This window comes from Falco biarmicus, chromosome 1, assembly GCF_023638135.1.
Source record: "Falco biarmicus isolate bFalBia1 chromosome 1, bFalBia1.pri, whole genome shotgun sequence".
Taxonomy (NCBI): Eukaryota; Metazoa; Chordata; class Aves; order Falconiformes; family Falconidae; genus Falco; species Falco biarmicus.
In genome coordinates this window covers 100,551,347-100,565,409 of record NC_079288.1, presented here as the reverse complement: position 1 = coordinate 100,565,409, position 14,063 = coordinate 100,551,347, and the positions used below count along the sequence as shown (strand labels likewise).

At 37.1% G+C, this 14,063-nt stretch overlaps 1 protein-coding gene across 4 annotated transcripts in view; it reads right to left on the bottom strand.

Moving 5' to 3' along the window:
• Nucleotides 1-271: 271 nt before the first annotated feature.
• Nucleotides 272-14,063, bottom strand: part of UBE2K (ubiquitin conjugating enzyme E2 K) — a 42,993-nt gene continuing 29,201 nt past the window's right edge. For all 4 annotated transcript variants that reach the window (XM_056352436.1, XM_056352427.1, XM_056352454.1 and 1 more), the window contains 3 exons: nt 5,579-5,678; nt 1,990-2,118; nt 272-1,635 (listed from right to left, as the gene is read on the bottom strand). In XM_056352436.1, coding sequence (XP_056208411.1) covers nt 1,561-1,635; nt 1,990-2,118; nt 5,579-5,678 — 304 coding nt within the window. In that variant the 3' untranslated portion in view covers nt 272-1,560. The remainder of the gene's footprint in view (nt 1,636-1,989; nt 2,119-5,578; nt 5,679-14,063) is intronic.

The following is a 14,063-nucleotide window of genomic DNA, read 5'->3' as shown; positions in this document are numbered from 1 at the left end:
TTCATGGCTACAGAAAAACCCCAGACAGACATATATTTCCCCACCCCGCTAATCCACAGTTTAGGAGAAAACAGAGTCATGGAAAAGATGACTTATACAGTACTCCATTATCCACAACCCCCACACTCTCTAGTCTGAGGATTTCTCTGAACTTCCTTGTCAGATATACTCTCAAAAGTTAGCATCATATTCAAAAAGACATTACAGCTCTCTTTAAATAGATGTACTAGTGTTTGAAGTTGCAAAACTAATAATTTTCAAGCTTTTGCACTCAGGAGGAAATGTCATTTTAATACGAATAAGACGACTGACTGTATGTACAAGCCAAGATAAGATTTCAGTTCTTGTTTATCAGAAACATCAATCCAAAAGAAAGCTAAATTGAGAACACACTTCTACTTCTATGTGCATTTGAAGTATGTACAGTGAAAACACCAACACAGCCTCCATGTGTCAACTAGAGAAAAATGCAAGCAAGGATGAATTTTAAAGTACCTGGTAAACAATCCTTAAATCGAAGCCCAAAATAAAGCTAGAAAACCGCTGCAAAAAACAGCTGATTGCATCATATCAAGTACTCGAAGAAAAAAAATTTTTAATTCTCAGTACACTAGAGTATCAGCTTTTTCCTCCTTCAAACCCAGTGAAATCATATTATCCAGAATGTACTGAAGAACATTTTACATCTATTTAAGACAAAAAAAAAGGAAAGAAAACCAGCTCCATCTTTTTGTGCTATATCGAGGCATACTCTTTATAAGATTGTGTTGTGTAGAAAACATGATAGATGAAAATCATTACTGATAATTCAAAATATATTTTTTAAAAGGGGAGCCTAGACTACTGTAAATGGCACACATAATACCCACAGATGACGGAACATAATTTAGTGAGGATATTCAGCTGTATGATGTAAGGGAGAGGATAATCAGGTTTCCCAATTAATAAGCTAGAAAGAAACCGGTTCTGAATAGGTCACCATTTGGAACTTTGGGTAAGTCTTGAAAATCTTTCAGGAAAAAAGTTACAAGAACAATCGAGTATTTCAATGGTGCTCTCTTCAGCGACCCTACCTAATATGTCTATTAAGTACAAGCATGCAAATATAGGTCAATCCACAGGCACATAGGATCCATGTTAAAAACAGTAAGATAGCTGTGATGAGTGGCACCAACAATTCTGATGATTAACACTCAAAAATGTTGCTTTCTGAATTACTAAATCAAAATCCTGAAGCAAGTTCCTGCTAGTCTTCGTCACACTGCTAAACACTAAAGTAGGCATGTTTTTCCCCCATTATCTTAGCTGAGCTCAAAGAATTTTTACAATATTTAGTAAGAAAAAAAATTAAAGTATTTCCCCTTTTTAAATTTACACAGATGTTTAATTAGCTTTATTTACAGAGCGTTTTTTTTCAGTCTCCAATAGTGCCTAGACAGCATCATCAGGCAAGAGTGCCAGTTTTAAAAGAGAATCTATATAGAATCCTAAAAATAACAGATGGTGATGCTCCTCCAGAAGGGGCAAGCTGGACTACTGAAGCAGCTCTCTCTACATGGCTCAGTTACTCAGGAGTAATTCTGTTGCAGTCTCTACATCCCATGATTTTGAAGACAAGGCCACTATTACTGCATTCTGCAATGAAAAGACAAAAGCAATGATTTTTTTCAGTGTGTGAACCTGCAGCTCTGAGAAGTGGCAAGAAAATTCACAGATTGATCAGAACATTAGTTTACCATTTGCTCAATTTTAACTAAGAAGTTATAGAAAAATTGTTTGCAAAAAGGCAGGGGTAGCTCACAAGATTTACTCATAACATAGTATTTTAAAACTCTGATCCTTAAAAATAATTAGCAAAACAGAATGATTAGACCTACAAAAGGTCACGGATGTAGCAAGTCTTACTTTAGTATACTACTGACTCCTTGTATTTATATACATATACTTGCCCTGCCCCTACTGAAAAATATTGAGGTTATATATACTTACCCTATCAAAGCCCATAGCACAAAGGTTTTCTATTTTTTTGGTGTATTCTGGACTAGAAACTGGTGCTCCAGCATACACATGTGCCCAAAGTCGAGCTGTCTGTTTAAACATTTCTGGATTTTGTTTGTACTACACAAAAGAGAGAAGGGGGAGAAGGAGAAAGTTAAATCAACTCAGCAATCCAACCAAAAAGCAAGATGATGTGGCAGATTGCAATCCATCACTCTTTATACAGTATCTTCAACAGTGTTTCACACTGATCATGCTGCTATTTTTGAAATGAAATTTGGACGTAAGGATTACACATAGAGTAGACCTATGCAAGCGTTTGCCTTAATGCATTTGCCTTTAAGTTAAATCACACACAATAGGTATTTCATGTGTACAATCAGGTACTGCTCTCAATTGCACTGATCAAAAGAAAATTAGCTATGTTTACCACAGCTACTGAAAATTTACATTCAGCATGGCAGAGCACAAATTACCCCTCTGTTAACATCTCCTGAATGTACATAACTGCATACTATTCTAATGTTTTTCTTAATCGCTTGAAAATATGCCCGGTTTTATACACTTCAAGTAGGTCTACAGTTTCTCACTCAGGGCTGACATTTTACTACCAGGCTTCCTCCTGAGAATAAGGATATTGATAGTGTACATGACAAAAGAAGAGCTGAAAAACGGGTGAGCAGGTGCAAAAAGCTAAGAAGCTTCAACTCTTTCCATGCAAGCTATTATTTGCCAGAAAAAAAAAAGACACACGGTACATAAATATTATTTTGCACCAATCCCATCACTAACAAGTAACAGAACAGACCTTATCACAGAGAATTTTCAGCCTGCACCAAGAACTCAAAAGCCAAGAAAGCAGGTCACCTGCCATAAACTGTACTTAAGAAAAGCAAGATGAGTTTCCCATTTTAGCAATTTTCATACATAGTATCAAGCTTTTTTCTATTTTTTTTTTAAAAGACTCTTTCCCTTAATCATTACACTTTTGAAAAACGTAGGTATTGTCATCTCTAGATATATAATAAATTTTAGCACTAAATAATAAGACAAGATATCGGGAAATCTATTATTCAAATATTTAGGTATACTTAAGGACAGAAACAGGGCTGATTATCAAAGCTTTTTATTAATACATGAAAACAACTATTAAGTCTATAAAGCACTGACAAAGTGAAAACAGTACTTTTTACCGTTGTACATTTCATTTTCTCTCTCCTACACATACAACTACACTGCACAGTGTGCTTTGTACACCTCCCACTAATTCTGCTCCAAATGAAGTAATTTGTACATTTACTACCTGTTTATTAATGGCATTAAAACAAACATGGGAGACAATTTATTGTTGGAAATAACTCTGTGTGTTCTAAGTACAGCAGTCTGTAATAAATTTCTTTGGTTTTAATGACTAGAAAAGAGGAAGGAGTAAGTTAAGCATCAGTAGCATCCTGACACACTATATTCTACTCTTAAGAGATCTTCCCCCAGTTTTAGTTGTTTATTTTTTAAATATTTTTGAGAACACTGCTAAGCATAAAAAGCAACTAGCTGAAGTGCAAGAATTAGTCATAACTGCATTTTATTCAGAACTAGGTGTCAGTGTTCTATAATTAAAACTCCTTTACTTAGGTACCCGTAAATATCTAGCTTCTCACTGAATTGAGAAAAGCCTAAAGGCACCTTTTACTGATGTCTCTCTGTTAGGAATCTGAGATAGTTAAAATTGCTGTACTTTAAAAAAACCCAGCAACTAACTGAAGTAGTTTTGACACCAGACAGCTGGTGTCTGAAAATGCTGCCGTTATTCAAACAGGAACTCTCCCTGGGATTCAGCCCAAGAGCTTGTAGGACACTGCCATTTACCTGGACAGCTTAGTAGTCTAACACATAGCTTAGTAAACTAACATAATGAAAAATAAGTATGGAGGATAAACAAATTCACAAGGAATTTTTTTTTTGGGTGGTGGTAGTGTTAGAACAAATCTAAACTAAGAAGGATGCCACCACCAAATAAAACACATATGAAGGAACTGGGTGCTTTCATGCAGGTATTTGCAGGGAACAGGAGAAACTGAATTCTCCCCACATCAGCCATGCCACAGTCCCACTGGTCACATACCCTCATGAAGTTCTTTGCCTGAGAAAAAACTCTTTCCAGCTCAAGCGCTCCTAGAGACTGTTATGATTCCCCCACAGAATTCTACCATCAGGGCTAGAAAGGGAAACGCTATTCTTGTTCTTTGTAAAAAGGGAAAAAGTGGTTTTGTTTAATAGCATGTGACAGCAAGTGCATGCATCTGGCAAGAAAAACCAGTGCAGGGACATGCCTGGTGGCCTTGCTGGCCTTTGCAACAATGCTCCCTGCGCAGAGCAATTCAGTCTGACAGCACTGTTCAGGGACATTTGTTCAGAGCAGCCTTACAGTACTGCAGAATCCCACACGCAAGCCCTTCTGTACTTACTACTGACTATAGCAGTAACAAACAGCTCTCCTCCACCCAGTCCTGCAATGGGCTACCTCCGATTTCCGTGTTCCCCTCCAAATCCTAACAGGTTTGATAAACCGCTAACCTATCGTCCCACAGAGATTTTTAGAGGGAAGGAGTACACACCATGTTACCCTACCCTGAAGGGTCCTGACTTCCAGGATATATAGATGAAACGGATGCTGGAAGAACCTTATACTCGCTTTGTTCTGTTGCTACTAACAGCCTTACTAGCAGTCGATGGGGAAGCCAGGCCTTTACTCTCTCTCTCTCTCTCCCTCCCTGCACCCCTACCCCCCCTCAAGTACGAAGGAAAAGAACATGCCATACTTGGAATTTTGTTGAAAACCGTTGGACTATTAAGTTATGGAATGACTGTTCCTGTCTTTCATCAACACTTTGAACAGAACCATGTCAGTCCTGGTATGGCATAAGACTCAACTGACATTGTATTACTTTTTACAGGTTATTGCTACTGTCTGAAAAGTAACGATCCCTGTGATTATAGAATTCTACTGATACCAATTCAACCAGTGACTAAAACGGTTATCCCAAGTACTTACAAAGGTAAAATACACAGGATGCTTCATTCAGAGAACAGGCAAAAGTAATTCACGTAAAGCCATTATTCATAAAATTTTGACATTAAACAAATACAGTGCTCAACAATATTCATATTAATCTGGAAGAGGAGTTACATCCCAAACCAAATCCAATGAACGCCATCAAATTAAAACACATTTTAAACTAATTTAAACAACATTGCTTTTCTTACGCTAGAAGACTTAAATTTTAAGAGGCAAGTTGTACTGGAATTCATTTTACTATGCTGTTATCTCCTGACACTTCTGACAAGCTAAATAAGGAACAAAACTAACAAAATAAACCTCCTGACACTGAAAAATAACTGCTGCTTCCTCTGGAATCCAAACAGTAAAGAGCACAAAACACTGTAGTAACTCACACTTAGTTGTAAAGGAAATTTCCAATGAATTCTTCAAAATCTTTATCTCCCCCAAGGTTTGGGACCTAATTTGAGTTAGCAAAGGTTACAGAAGTGTTACAAATTCACAGCCAACCGAGTATCTTACCTGGTTTGCCACTACTGCATCCTGTGGATCATCTGGTTCTGCAGCTGCCAACAACGCTTGCAGTGATAACAACACCGTCCTTAGAGTCATTGCTGCTGCCCTAAAACAAAAAAATTTCAAAATGACTTTACCAAATCCCAAGCCTGTACTCACCTTTGCTCCTGTACTAGTATCACAGAAGACACAAGAGTATGTGTACAGATTGTATAGTCTAAGAATAGTAACTTTAAACTGCTGCGGCTTATAGGTATTACAATACCACTCAATAGATATATTTAAATAGGGTTTTAAATGAGGACTTTCTTATTAACAATGCTTTTGGACAATACAGTCCTTGACCTACACATTTGACCATGCCCACTGAACAGAATTTTTTTCAGATGAAAAAAAATAATAAAAAGGCAATTCAAGTTGGTGTCATTCTTCCTTACTACCAGTAACAGCACCTTATGTAAGGTCTAGGTACTGAACTGGTAGCCCACGTGTGCTCCCTCTGCTGGCATTCTTCATAGCAAAATAGCATATACAGAAATAGCGACCTGTGTTTTAAATACTTGTAACAGATAAATAATTTTATATACTAGATATCTTCTGCACTGATCAGTTTTAATACGATTTTATTTTTTTTTTTCAACAAAATTCAACCATTTACATAGTGAATTACTACTATAATAAAAGGGTTTGGCTATTACAGAATGTGCAGTTGAAAATATTATCTCAGCTTCCTCTCATTTCAACCTGACATGACTGTCAGAAGCAGGAAAACATCCTGTAGTCATGATGATGCTGTAAAGTCACTCTTTTGCCCCTGTGAAAGAACCCTGTTGAAGGTAGCGTAGTTCTAGAGTTGGAACTTCTAAAGTTCCAAGATCTCATAATTTATCTTGATTTCAGAAGTATACCTAGAGCAAAAGACTTCCATAATATAGTAAAAGTAGAGGTATGAAATTGTTATACACTGTAAATCTGGAAAGCTGTAACATTTTAAATACACAGATTAATTAGATTTTGACCACGAGTACTCTCTCTGATCTACCATTTCAGCAGGCACACACTGGAAACCAAATAAAGACCCCAGTGAATCTGTGAAAGTTCAGTATTTCAGTGGATTTGAACGAGTTCAGTAGCTCTTAATTGCTGTGGGGAAGGCACAGACAGATGTTCAAGCCAAAACACAGAACTGCTTACTCTGCTTAAGTACTAGTAGAAAGGTAAGTGGGTAAATGTGACATCTTAGATTTGAGCAAAATGGTTATGGCACATGAAATGTCAGAGGAAAGTTGTGAAATGTAGGCATCCAGTTTCTTACAGACAAACCATTCAAGTTTCAGTCAACAGAAAATGGTTTCTTCTTTTCAGAAGACTGAAAGTAAACACAGGGAGTCTGTTAGAGTAGGTGTGGAACAGTTTGACCAGAACATCCAGATACAAAGGAAACAAGTTTGCAAGTCTATTCCCAGTTTCACATTTCAGAAATATATGTATTTTCCAGTAATTTATGTATTTTCTAGTACCAAGGCATTGTATTGAGATACTCCAGTACAGTATGCAGATGAACAAAGAATAGATGCTTGTAAAACGGAGGTACATCTGTGACACGTCAATATTATATTCCTAGACGATTACATTTACAGCTTTCCTGCTATGCCACTAACTATTCAAATATGGCATTTCTTCCCTAATTGTTTCTAATTCTAGAAGATTTTTTCCTAGAAACTTTTTTTTTAGCTTGATAATCATCACTGAGTTTTAACAGTGCAGTGTTCTACATCAAAACGCAAGTGAGAAACATCCCAAGTGACAGAGATTTTAATTAGCACATATTGTCTCATTCCAACTGCTACATCAGCTTCAAGTCCCTCAAGCTGAACTTTGGAGGCTTAAATCTTCAAAAAACCCTCATGCTTTTAGATCTGAATTCTACATATAATTCTCCTTTTCCAAACCTACTACTTAATAACTAAACTCCACCCTTGCACACCACCCCACCACACCTCCCAAATTTCAGATTCTCTTCCAGTTAAATTTAAGTATTTCAGGTTCCAAGCCAAAGAATGTTTCTTTAAATCACAAAGCTGGGGATTAACTACTAAGATCATATTTAATCAGATGAAGAACACCTAGTCACTGAAACATACCCTCAGTTGTGTGATGACAGCCTGGTTAACACAGTAAACTAAAGAGTAATAAACATCTTGTTTTTCCACACCTAAATCACACACACAAAAACTTCAGTGAAATAACATAGCAATATTTTTGCTTTACATGTACCTATGCTATTTTACTCTCGTAATTTCTGTTCTTTGCAATCCTTATTGGTTTATACAGTCTTGAAATTAATCTATTTAATGTATGCATTGATGACAGTTCACAGTGGTCTCTGCTAATACCAAATGAGTGTAATGCAACATGTTTACTATTTTGGCATTCAGGTGCCACAGAATGCTAAGTCTTTCAGGCATTACTATGCTCAAATGGATTTAACCCTTTTTATTTTTATGCAGTGAATTTGAGGAACTACCACATCAACAATACACACTATAAAAGCTCAAGTATTTTTTCCCAGTTAAGGAATTCTATTATGCTAGTTAGTGGAGTTTTAAAGATAGACTTAACACGAAATATCTATCAGCTATAACTAATACCACAATAACCTTCAAAAAATGCAAGCTGTTCTGCACCTTCTTTTACAGAAATCCTTCTACTTTAGAAACATCTGAAAACACTGCCATTATTTAAAGTAGAGAAGACGACAGGAAAGGGGTTGTGGCCCCTTGCATTGCTTTTACATGCAATTTACTTCCATTTATGCTGTATCTTCTAGGAGTGGAAAAGATACCTTGGGGAGCAGAGGGCATTACTAAGGACCAAATTTGCCATGGATGTCTAGAACACAAGTTCTGCGCTGGCTCTAGCTGGCTCTGGCTTTCCAAGCTGCTAGGCCCTTTCAGCCCTGTTCATCTGTTATGTTTGTAGATTTTTATATATAGCATACTGAGACGTGAACTTCTGTTCTGACATTCCAATTTCAAAATGAGTAGTATAAATAAATACCTCATCCATTTGGATATGCAGATGGCTATATGCTCAGAAAACTCAAAACTCCAAAATAATAAGGTTATAGACAAGACAAGTTTAGTTACATACGTAGAAAGGTTTAAAAATGTAGTTTACAACTTATTTTCAAGTCCCATGTCTCAAAGTGGCTTTCACATCTCATGCATAAAAAGACAAAGTCTTCACTGGACAGAAATATTTAAAGAAGTAAGCCCTCAAATCATAAAAGAAAACCTGTTACAGCTTCACCTGCTGTCAGTATTGACAAAAGGAAATTAAAGTTTGCGATTAATGGTAAAAAAATCTGACATATTTCATACAACTATTGTATACTCATATAATATTTTCTACCTTTAGGACACCAATTAGTTTTCCACATCAAAGAAAGTAAGAAAGGCTTGTTATTTTCTAAGTAGCTTAGTCTTAAGTTTTCAGACATAAATGAAAATTCCCAGAAGAAACTGGAGGGACAGCTAAAAATAGATTCTCATTTCCCAAGTACCTTAAAAAGCTCTTCTTCCTTCCCATTACCTTATTTTGGGAGAATAAAGTGAATGGAGATGACTGCCCAGAACTATGTGTATAGACACTAGTAAGACAAGACATGTTCCTCATCAGCAAAAAGCAAAACCAATTCTCATCACCAGTTTTGGAGGAGAATCTGGGCTGATAGTGACACAAAACTAAAAACCCAACACATACCCCCAGACAACGTCCTCACAAGCTGAGAAGAATGTGCTGGGGGGGGGGGGGGCGGGGAGTGGAAGAGTTGTATTCTCCTTAAAATGAACTTCCAGTGGAAAAATACATGCCTTTAACATTTTCTAGTGCTCCTCAAGGGTTTATTTTTTCTAGAATAGAATCCTGAAAAAAATAGATTTCCAGCTCTTCTCACATTTGAAGTTTATTTCTAGGTGTGGATTTATGTGCAACATCTCATGGAGTTCAACCAATCCCCTTTGGTAACCCAAGCTAGCTGCATGCTCGGGGTTTAGGTTTTTTTCTCTCCTCCTTGCCAAAGGCAAGGTTTGGTTTCACTCCTGTCAGACTTCTGTCTAATCTGTTTTTAACTGGAGCCTCACAAGATTTTTTCTGAAAATCTATTTTAGTTGTTTCGCCATGCTGGATATTCTGCATACTAAAATGGCTTTCCAAACTTTCACTGCAGGTTGTATTTGCTTAGACCATCATTCTTTTTACTTCACTTTGGATTTTTCCCATGGTTCCCATCTTCCTTGGAATACAACAGTCAAAGTGAAGACACTACTCCAGTGGAAGCCTGACCAATCATAAATAAAAAGCAGACAGCTTGTATCATGAGTTTTGCAGGTAAAACTTTCTACATCCCAACACCCTATTTGCCTTGCATATGACAGCACAGGCCCCCGTTTTCTCCTAAGGTTTACAATAACCCTTGACTCCCACCCCCATTTCAAAATGCTGCCGCCTAGCCGCTATGCAGGCTTGCAAGTTTGACACCTACAAAATGCGAGGAAAGACCAGTAACATCTACCAGTGAGCTGCGGAGAGCTCACTACAGGGAAGCACTGTCCCTCTGAGAACTTCAAACTAGGAGCCTCCACCCAGAGATCCTATCCAAAACCAAGGCTTTCTATAGGCATTACATTTGTTAAACAGCAAGGGAAACCTGGACTGAACCAGAACAAAGAAAGCTGATAGATGTTTTATTCGCCTACACTTTTTTTTTTTTTTTTTAAGGTAATATCCTGGGGCATTTCCATTAAAAAAAGAGCACCCCTAGTTTGGGTTAATATAGTGATAATCTTAAGAAGCACAGCAAGCCAGCTGGACCCAGCATGCCTGAGGTAAGAAATCTCTTACCTTTCAAACAAGCTGAAAGAGTCCTAAAGAAGATTATGAAACACTGCCAATTTTTCTTCTTCATATTTAAAGGCTAAGTGATTTTCCATTTAGCATGTTTTTACTTATGTTCTGTACATGTCTATCTGGAAACAACCTTGCCGGTTACTCGGAGAGGTAACCCAGCAGAACAGCAGGAACAGCTGCAGCCAGCACATTGGTGCTCCACTCTGTCAACAAACATGGCTACTGAGAACAGTTTATTATTTAAATACAGTCTGCAATATTTATTCTATTTGTAAAATAACTAAGCTTGTTAATCCAAGAGAAAAGCTCTGGGAACTTGTACCAAAGGTTTATGGAATCTGGAAGAAGGGAGGAAAAGAATAAAGCCTTTGAGTGGAAGCCTGTTGTATAGTTACTATTTACAGGAGAAATACAAGAATGGGCACCCGTTAGGGAAAGAAAAATAATAATAGAATAGCTTTGACATAGTGCTGGGGTGGGGAAGACAGCCTACTCACTGAAGAGTTCCCTCAAACAATACTAATATTCTCTGCATTTTTCTCAAAGCTTTAAGGAAGTTCAGGCTCAAACACCCTGAACAAAAACCAGCAGGTTCAGATACCCAAGAAAATTTTATTACAACAAGCTGGCTGTTGCTTATTATATATCTATTTTTTATATATATATAATATATATCTATTAAAAATAATAATCTCTGCATCTCAACTAAAGCTGAAGCATGAATCCTCCAGTACAGCCAGTATGAAAAAGATATTCTTATTAATTTTTATTTTGACTGTGTCACAGTTTAAACCACAGCCTGCAACTAAATACCAAACGGTTGCATGCTCACTCCCCTTGCTCTCCACCCCCTGCCCCAGTGGGGAGAAGAATCAGAAAAAGGTAAAACCTGTGGGTTAAGTAAGAACAGCTTGAAGTAAAGTAAGAAAGAATGAAAAAGGAGACAACAAAAAGAGACACAAATAAAACCCAAGAAAAACAAGTGATGCACAGTACAGTTGCTCACCACCCACTGACCGATGGGTGCCAGTCCCCAAGCAGCGATCAGCAGCCCCCGGCCAACTCCCCCCACTTTATACACCAAGCATGACATTCTATGGTATGGAATATCCCTTTGGCTAGTTCGGGTCAGCTGTCGCAGCTCTGCTCCCTCCTGGCTTCTTGTGCATCTCCTCAGCGGCAGAGCATGGGAAACTGAAAAGGCCTTGTCTTAAGAGTAAGCACTGCTCAGCAACAACTAAACCATCAGTGTGTTATCAACATTATTCTCACACTAAATCCAAAACACAGCACTGTACCAGCTACTAGGAAGAAAATTAACTCTATCCCAGCCAAAACCAGGACAGACTGTCAAAACCACAAGAGCCAAGAGTTTTTTGTAGCCATACACACAGACAAAACACAATCACTTCGTGATCACTGCTCAAGGGATTTATGCAGAACTGCTTTCAAGTAATTTAGTTCTCAGGTTTCAATGAACATCACTAGATATATTTTATATCCAAGTATAAAATTTTGAGACAGAATACTAACCTGGAAGATAAATATAGGCTACAGTAAATGAAACCACATAACAAAAGTCATACCAGATCAGCATAAACAGTACTCCTACAAAATCATACTCCTATTTTAATTCAACCAGCCAACAGTAGCTGTTTTGCAAACAAACCGGCATAACAGGTATTTACAAATCTAAACGTGATGAAAATCCACAGCTGCAAAGAGTTTCAGCATCAAGCATATAGCGTGGGGAGAAAGAATACCATTAGACTTATAAAAAAAAAGAATCATTTAAAGGCATTACTTTGCAAACTGATAAAACCTCCTGCCAATATGCAGAACAATACCTTAAATACGCTCATTAAAATAGAAAATCATTATCATAGCATGGGTGAGTAGGAAAGGGACTTTTTTGTAAACTGTACAAACACATTAAAATCTTTGTATTTGTATTCACCATATAAATGTGTATTTTATCAGTTTATTAACTCTTTAAGAAATCCCACTAAGTCCCACAGGCCCAAATTCTGTCCCTCAACTCCCACTGACCCCACTGAAAGACATAGATATGCATAGGAATTTGAGACTTACATTTGAACACAGCAACAAGAGCAGCATTATTCAGTTAAGAGCATTACAAGTCAATGAAGCGGCACTTCAGAAACAGAGCTTGTTACTAAAAGATTTGACAAGAGAGACTGTGAAGCTAAATACATTTTCTAAGAACACAGCCATTAGAATATTTCAGAATCGCATTTGCCCCATTTACCTTTCAATACCTGGTGAAATCCATCAAATATTAAATTATCCAGGTTGAGGGGGTGTTGCTTGGGTTCTTTGTTTGCTTTCTAATGAAGCTATCATTTTATTCAAACCACTGTCCAACCTACATATGCAGAAAACTCACACGGTCATGTGGGCATTTCTCAGTGTAAACAGCATATATGGAATAACAATAAACAAACTGTTTAAATAATATTAACCATTCATGTGGCTCAGGAAGTTTTAGGAAGCTACTCATAAAAAAATTCTTATCACAATACTGAAATTCTTCAAACAAGAAAGGATGGAAGTAGCCACAACAGTTTTCTCCAAAGGACCTGAAGCTTTCCAAGCACTTCAACAATGTCAAGTGATTTTCATTTACCATCCTACAATTGAAAAAAACAAAACTTACCAAGAACACCACTAGAAAATGAAGGGATCACTACATTAATAATCATTTGAAAACAGGATTATATTGTATAGGAAGCCTCCCACCACCAGCAACAAATTCTGTGAAATTCTTTTCTTAGAGTTTCCAAATGAAGACAGTGTTTCAAAGGAAATGTTTAACAGTATATAAGTGGCATAATATTCATGCTCCCTGTGCCAGCTGGTTTAAATACACAGAAGGCAAGATCTTGTTCCAATACTCTTATTTTACATACAAATCTTGGTGAGAAAAGGTATTAACTTTTTTTTTTTTGTCAGGCAGAACCAAGACACAGAATTAAGTTATCTGTACAAGATCTAAATTTCAAAGACTACAAGAACACAAGTCAAATGTCCTCTCCTGTTCTTCCTTTCCAAATCTCAATTGTTTAAAAATAATTGAGTTTAGAGTACAATCTCCCAGGAAACCGAACTTGCACAGTTAAAGAGTCATTAATCTCCAGTAGAACTGTAGGGTAGTATGAATAACTAGGTGCAGGTACAAAAGTGCACTGGCTTTACTGATAAAAATCACACCACGTACCATGGCATGTATATTGAAAATTCTACTACCTGAAAGAACATCAAGTGCTCCAAGACTATAAGACAAAACATTCAGTTCCAGAAAAAGGCAACAGCTTACGATTATTATGAAATTGTTTTAGTAATTTACACTATCCTATGCCACATGATTTGCATAATCTTCTCACTCTGTAGAAGATCAATACACTGGATGAGTCACCTTGCAAGACCTCAGCTCAAGCTTTCTGCCCTAGAGTTTCTCTTTCAAACCCAACTGATGTCTGCTTGGCCAATAGCAGTCTTGATGAAGTTGTTGAATTTACAAGCATTTGCAGCTTGTACAGATTAGATAGTGATATCATCT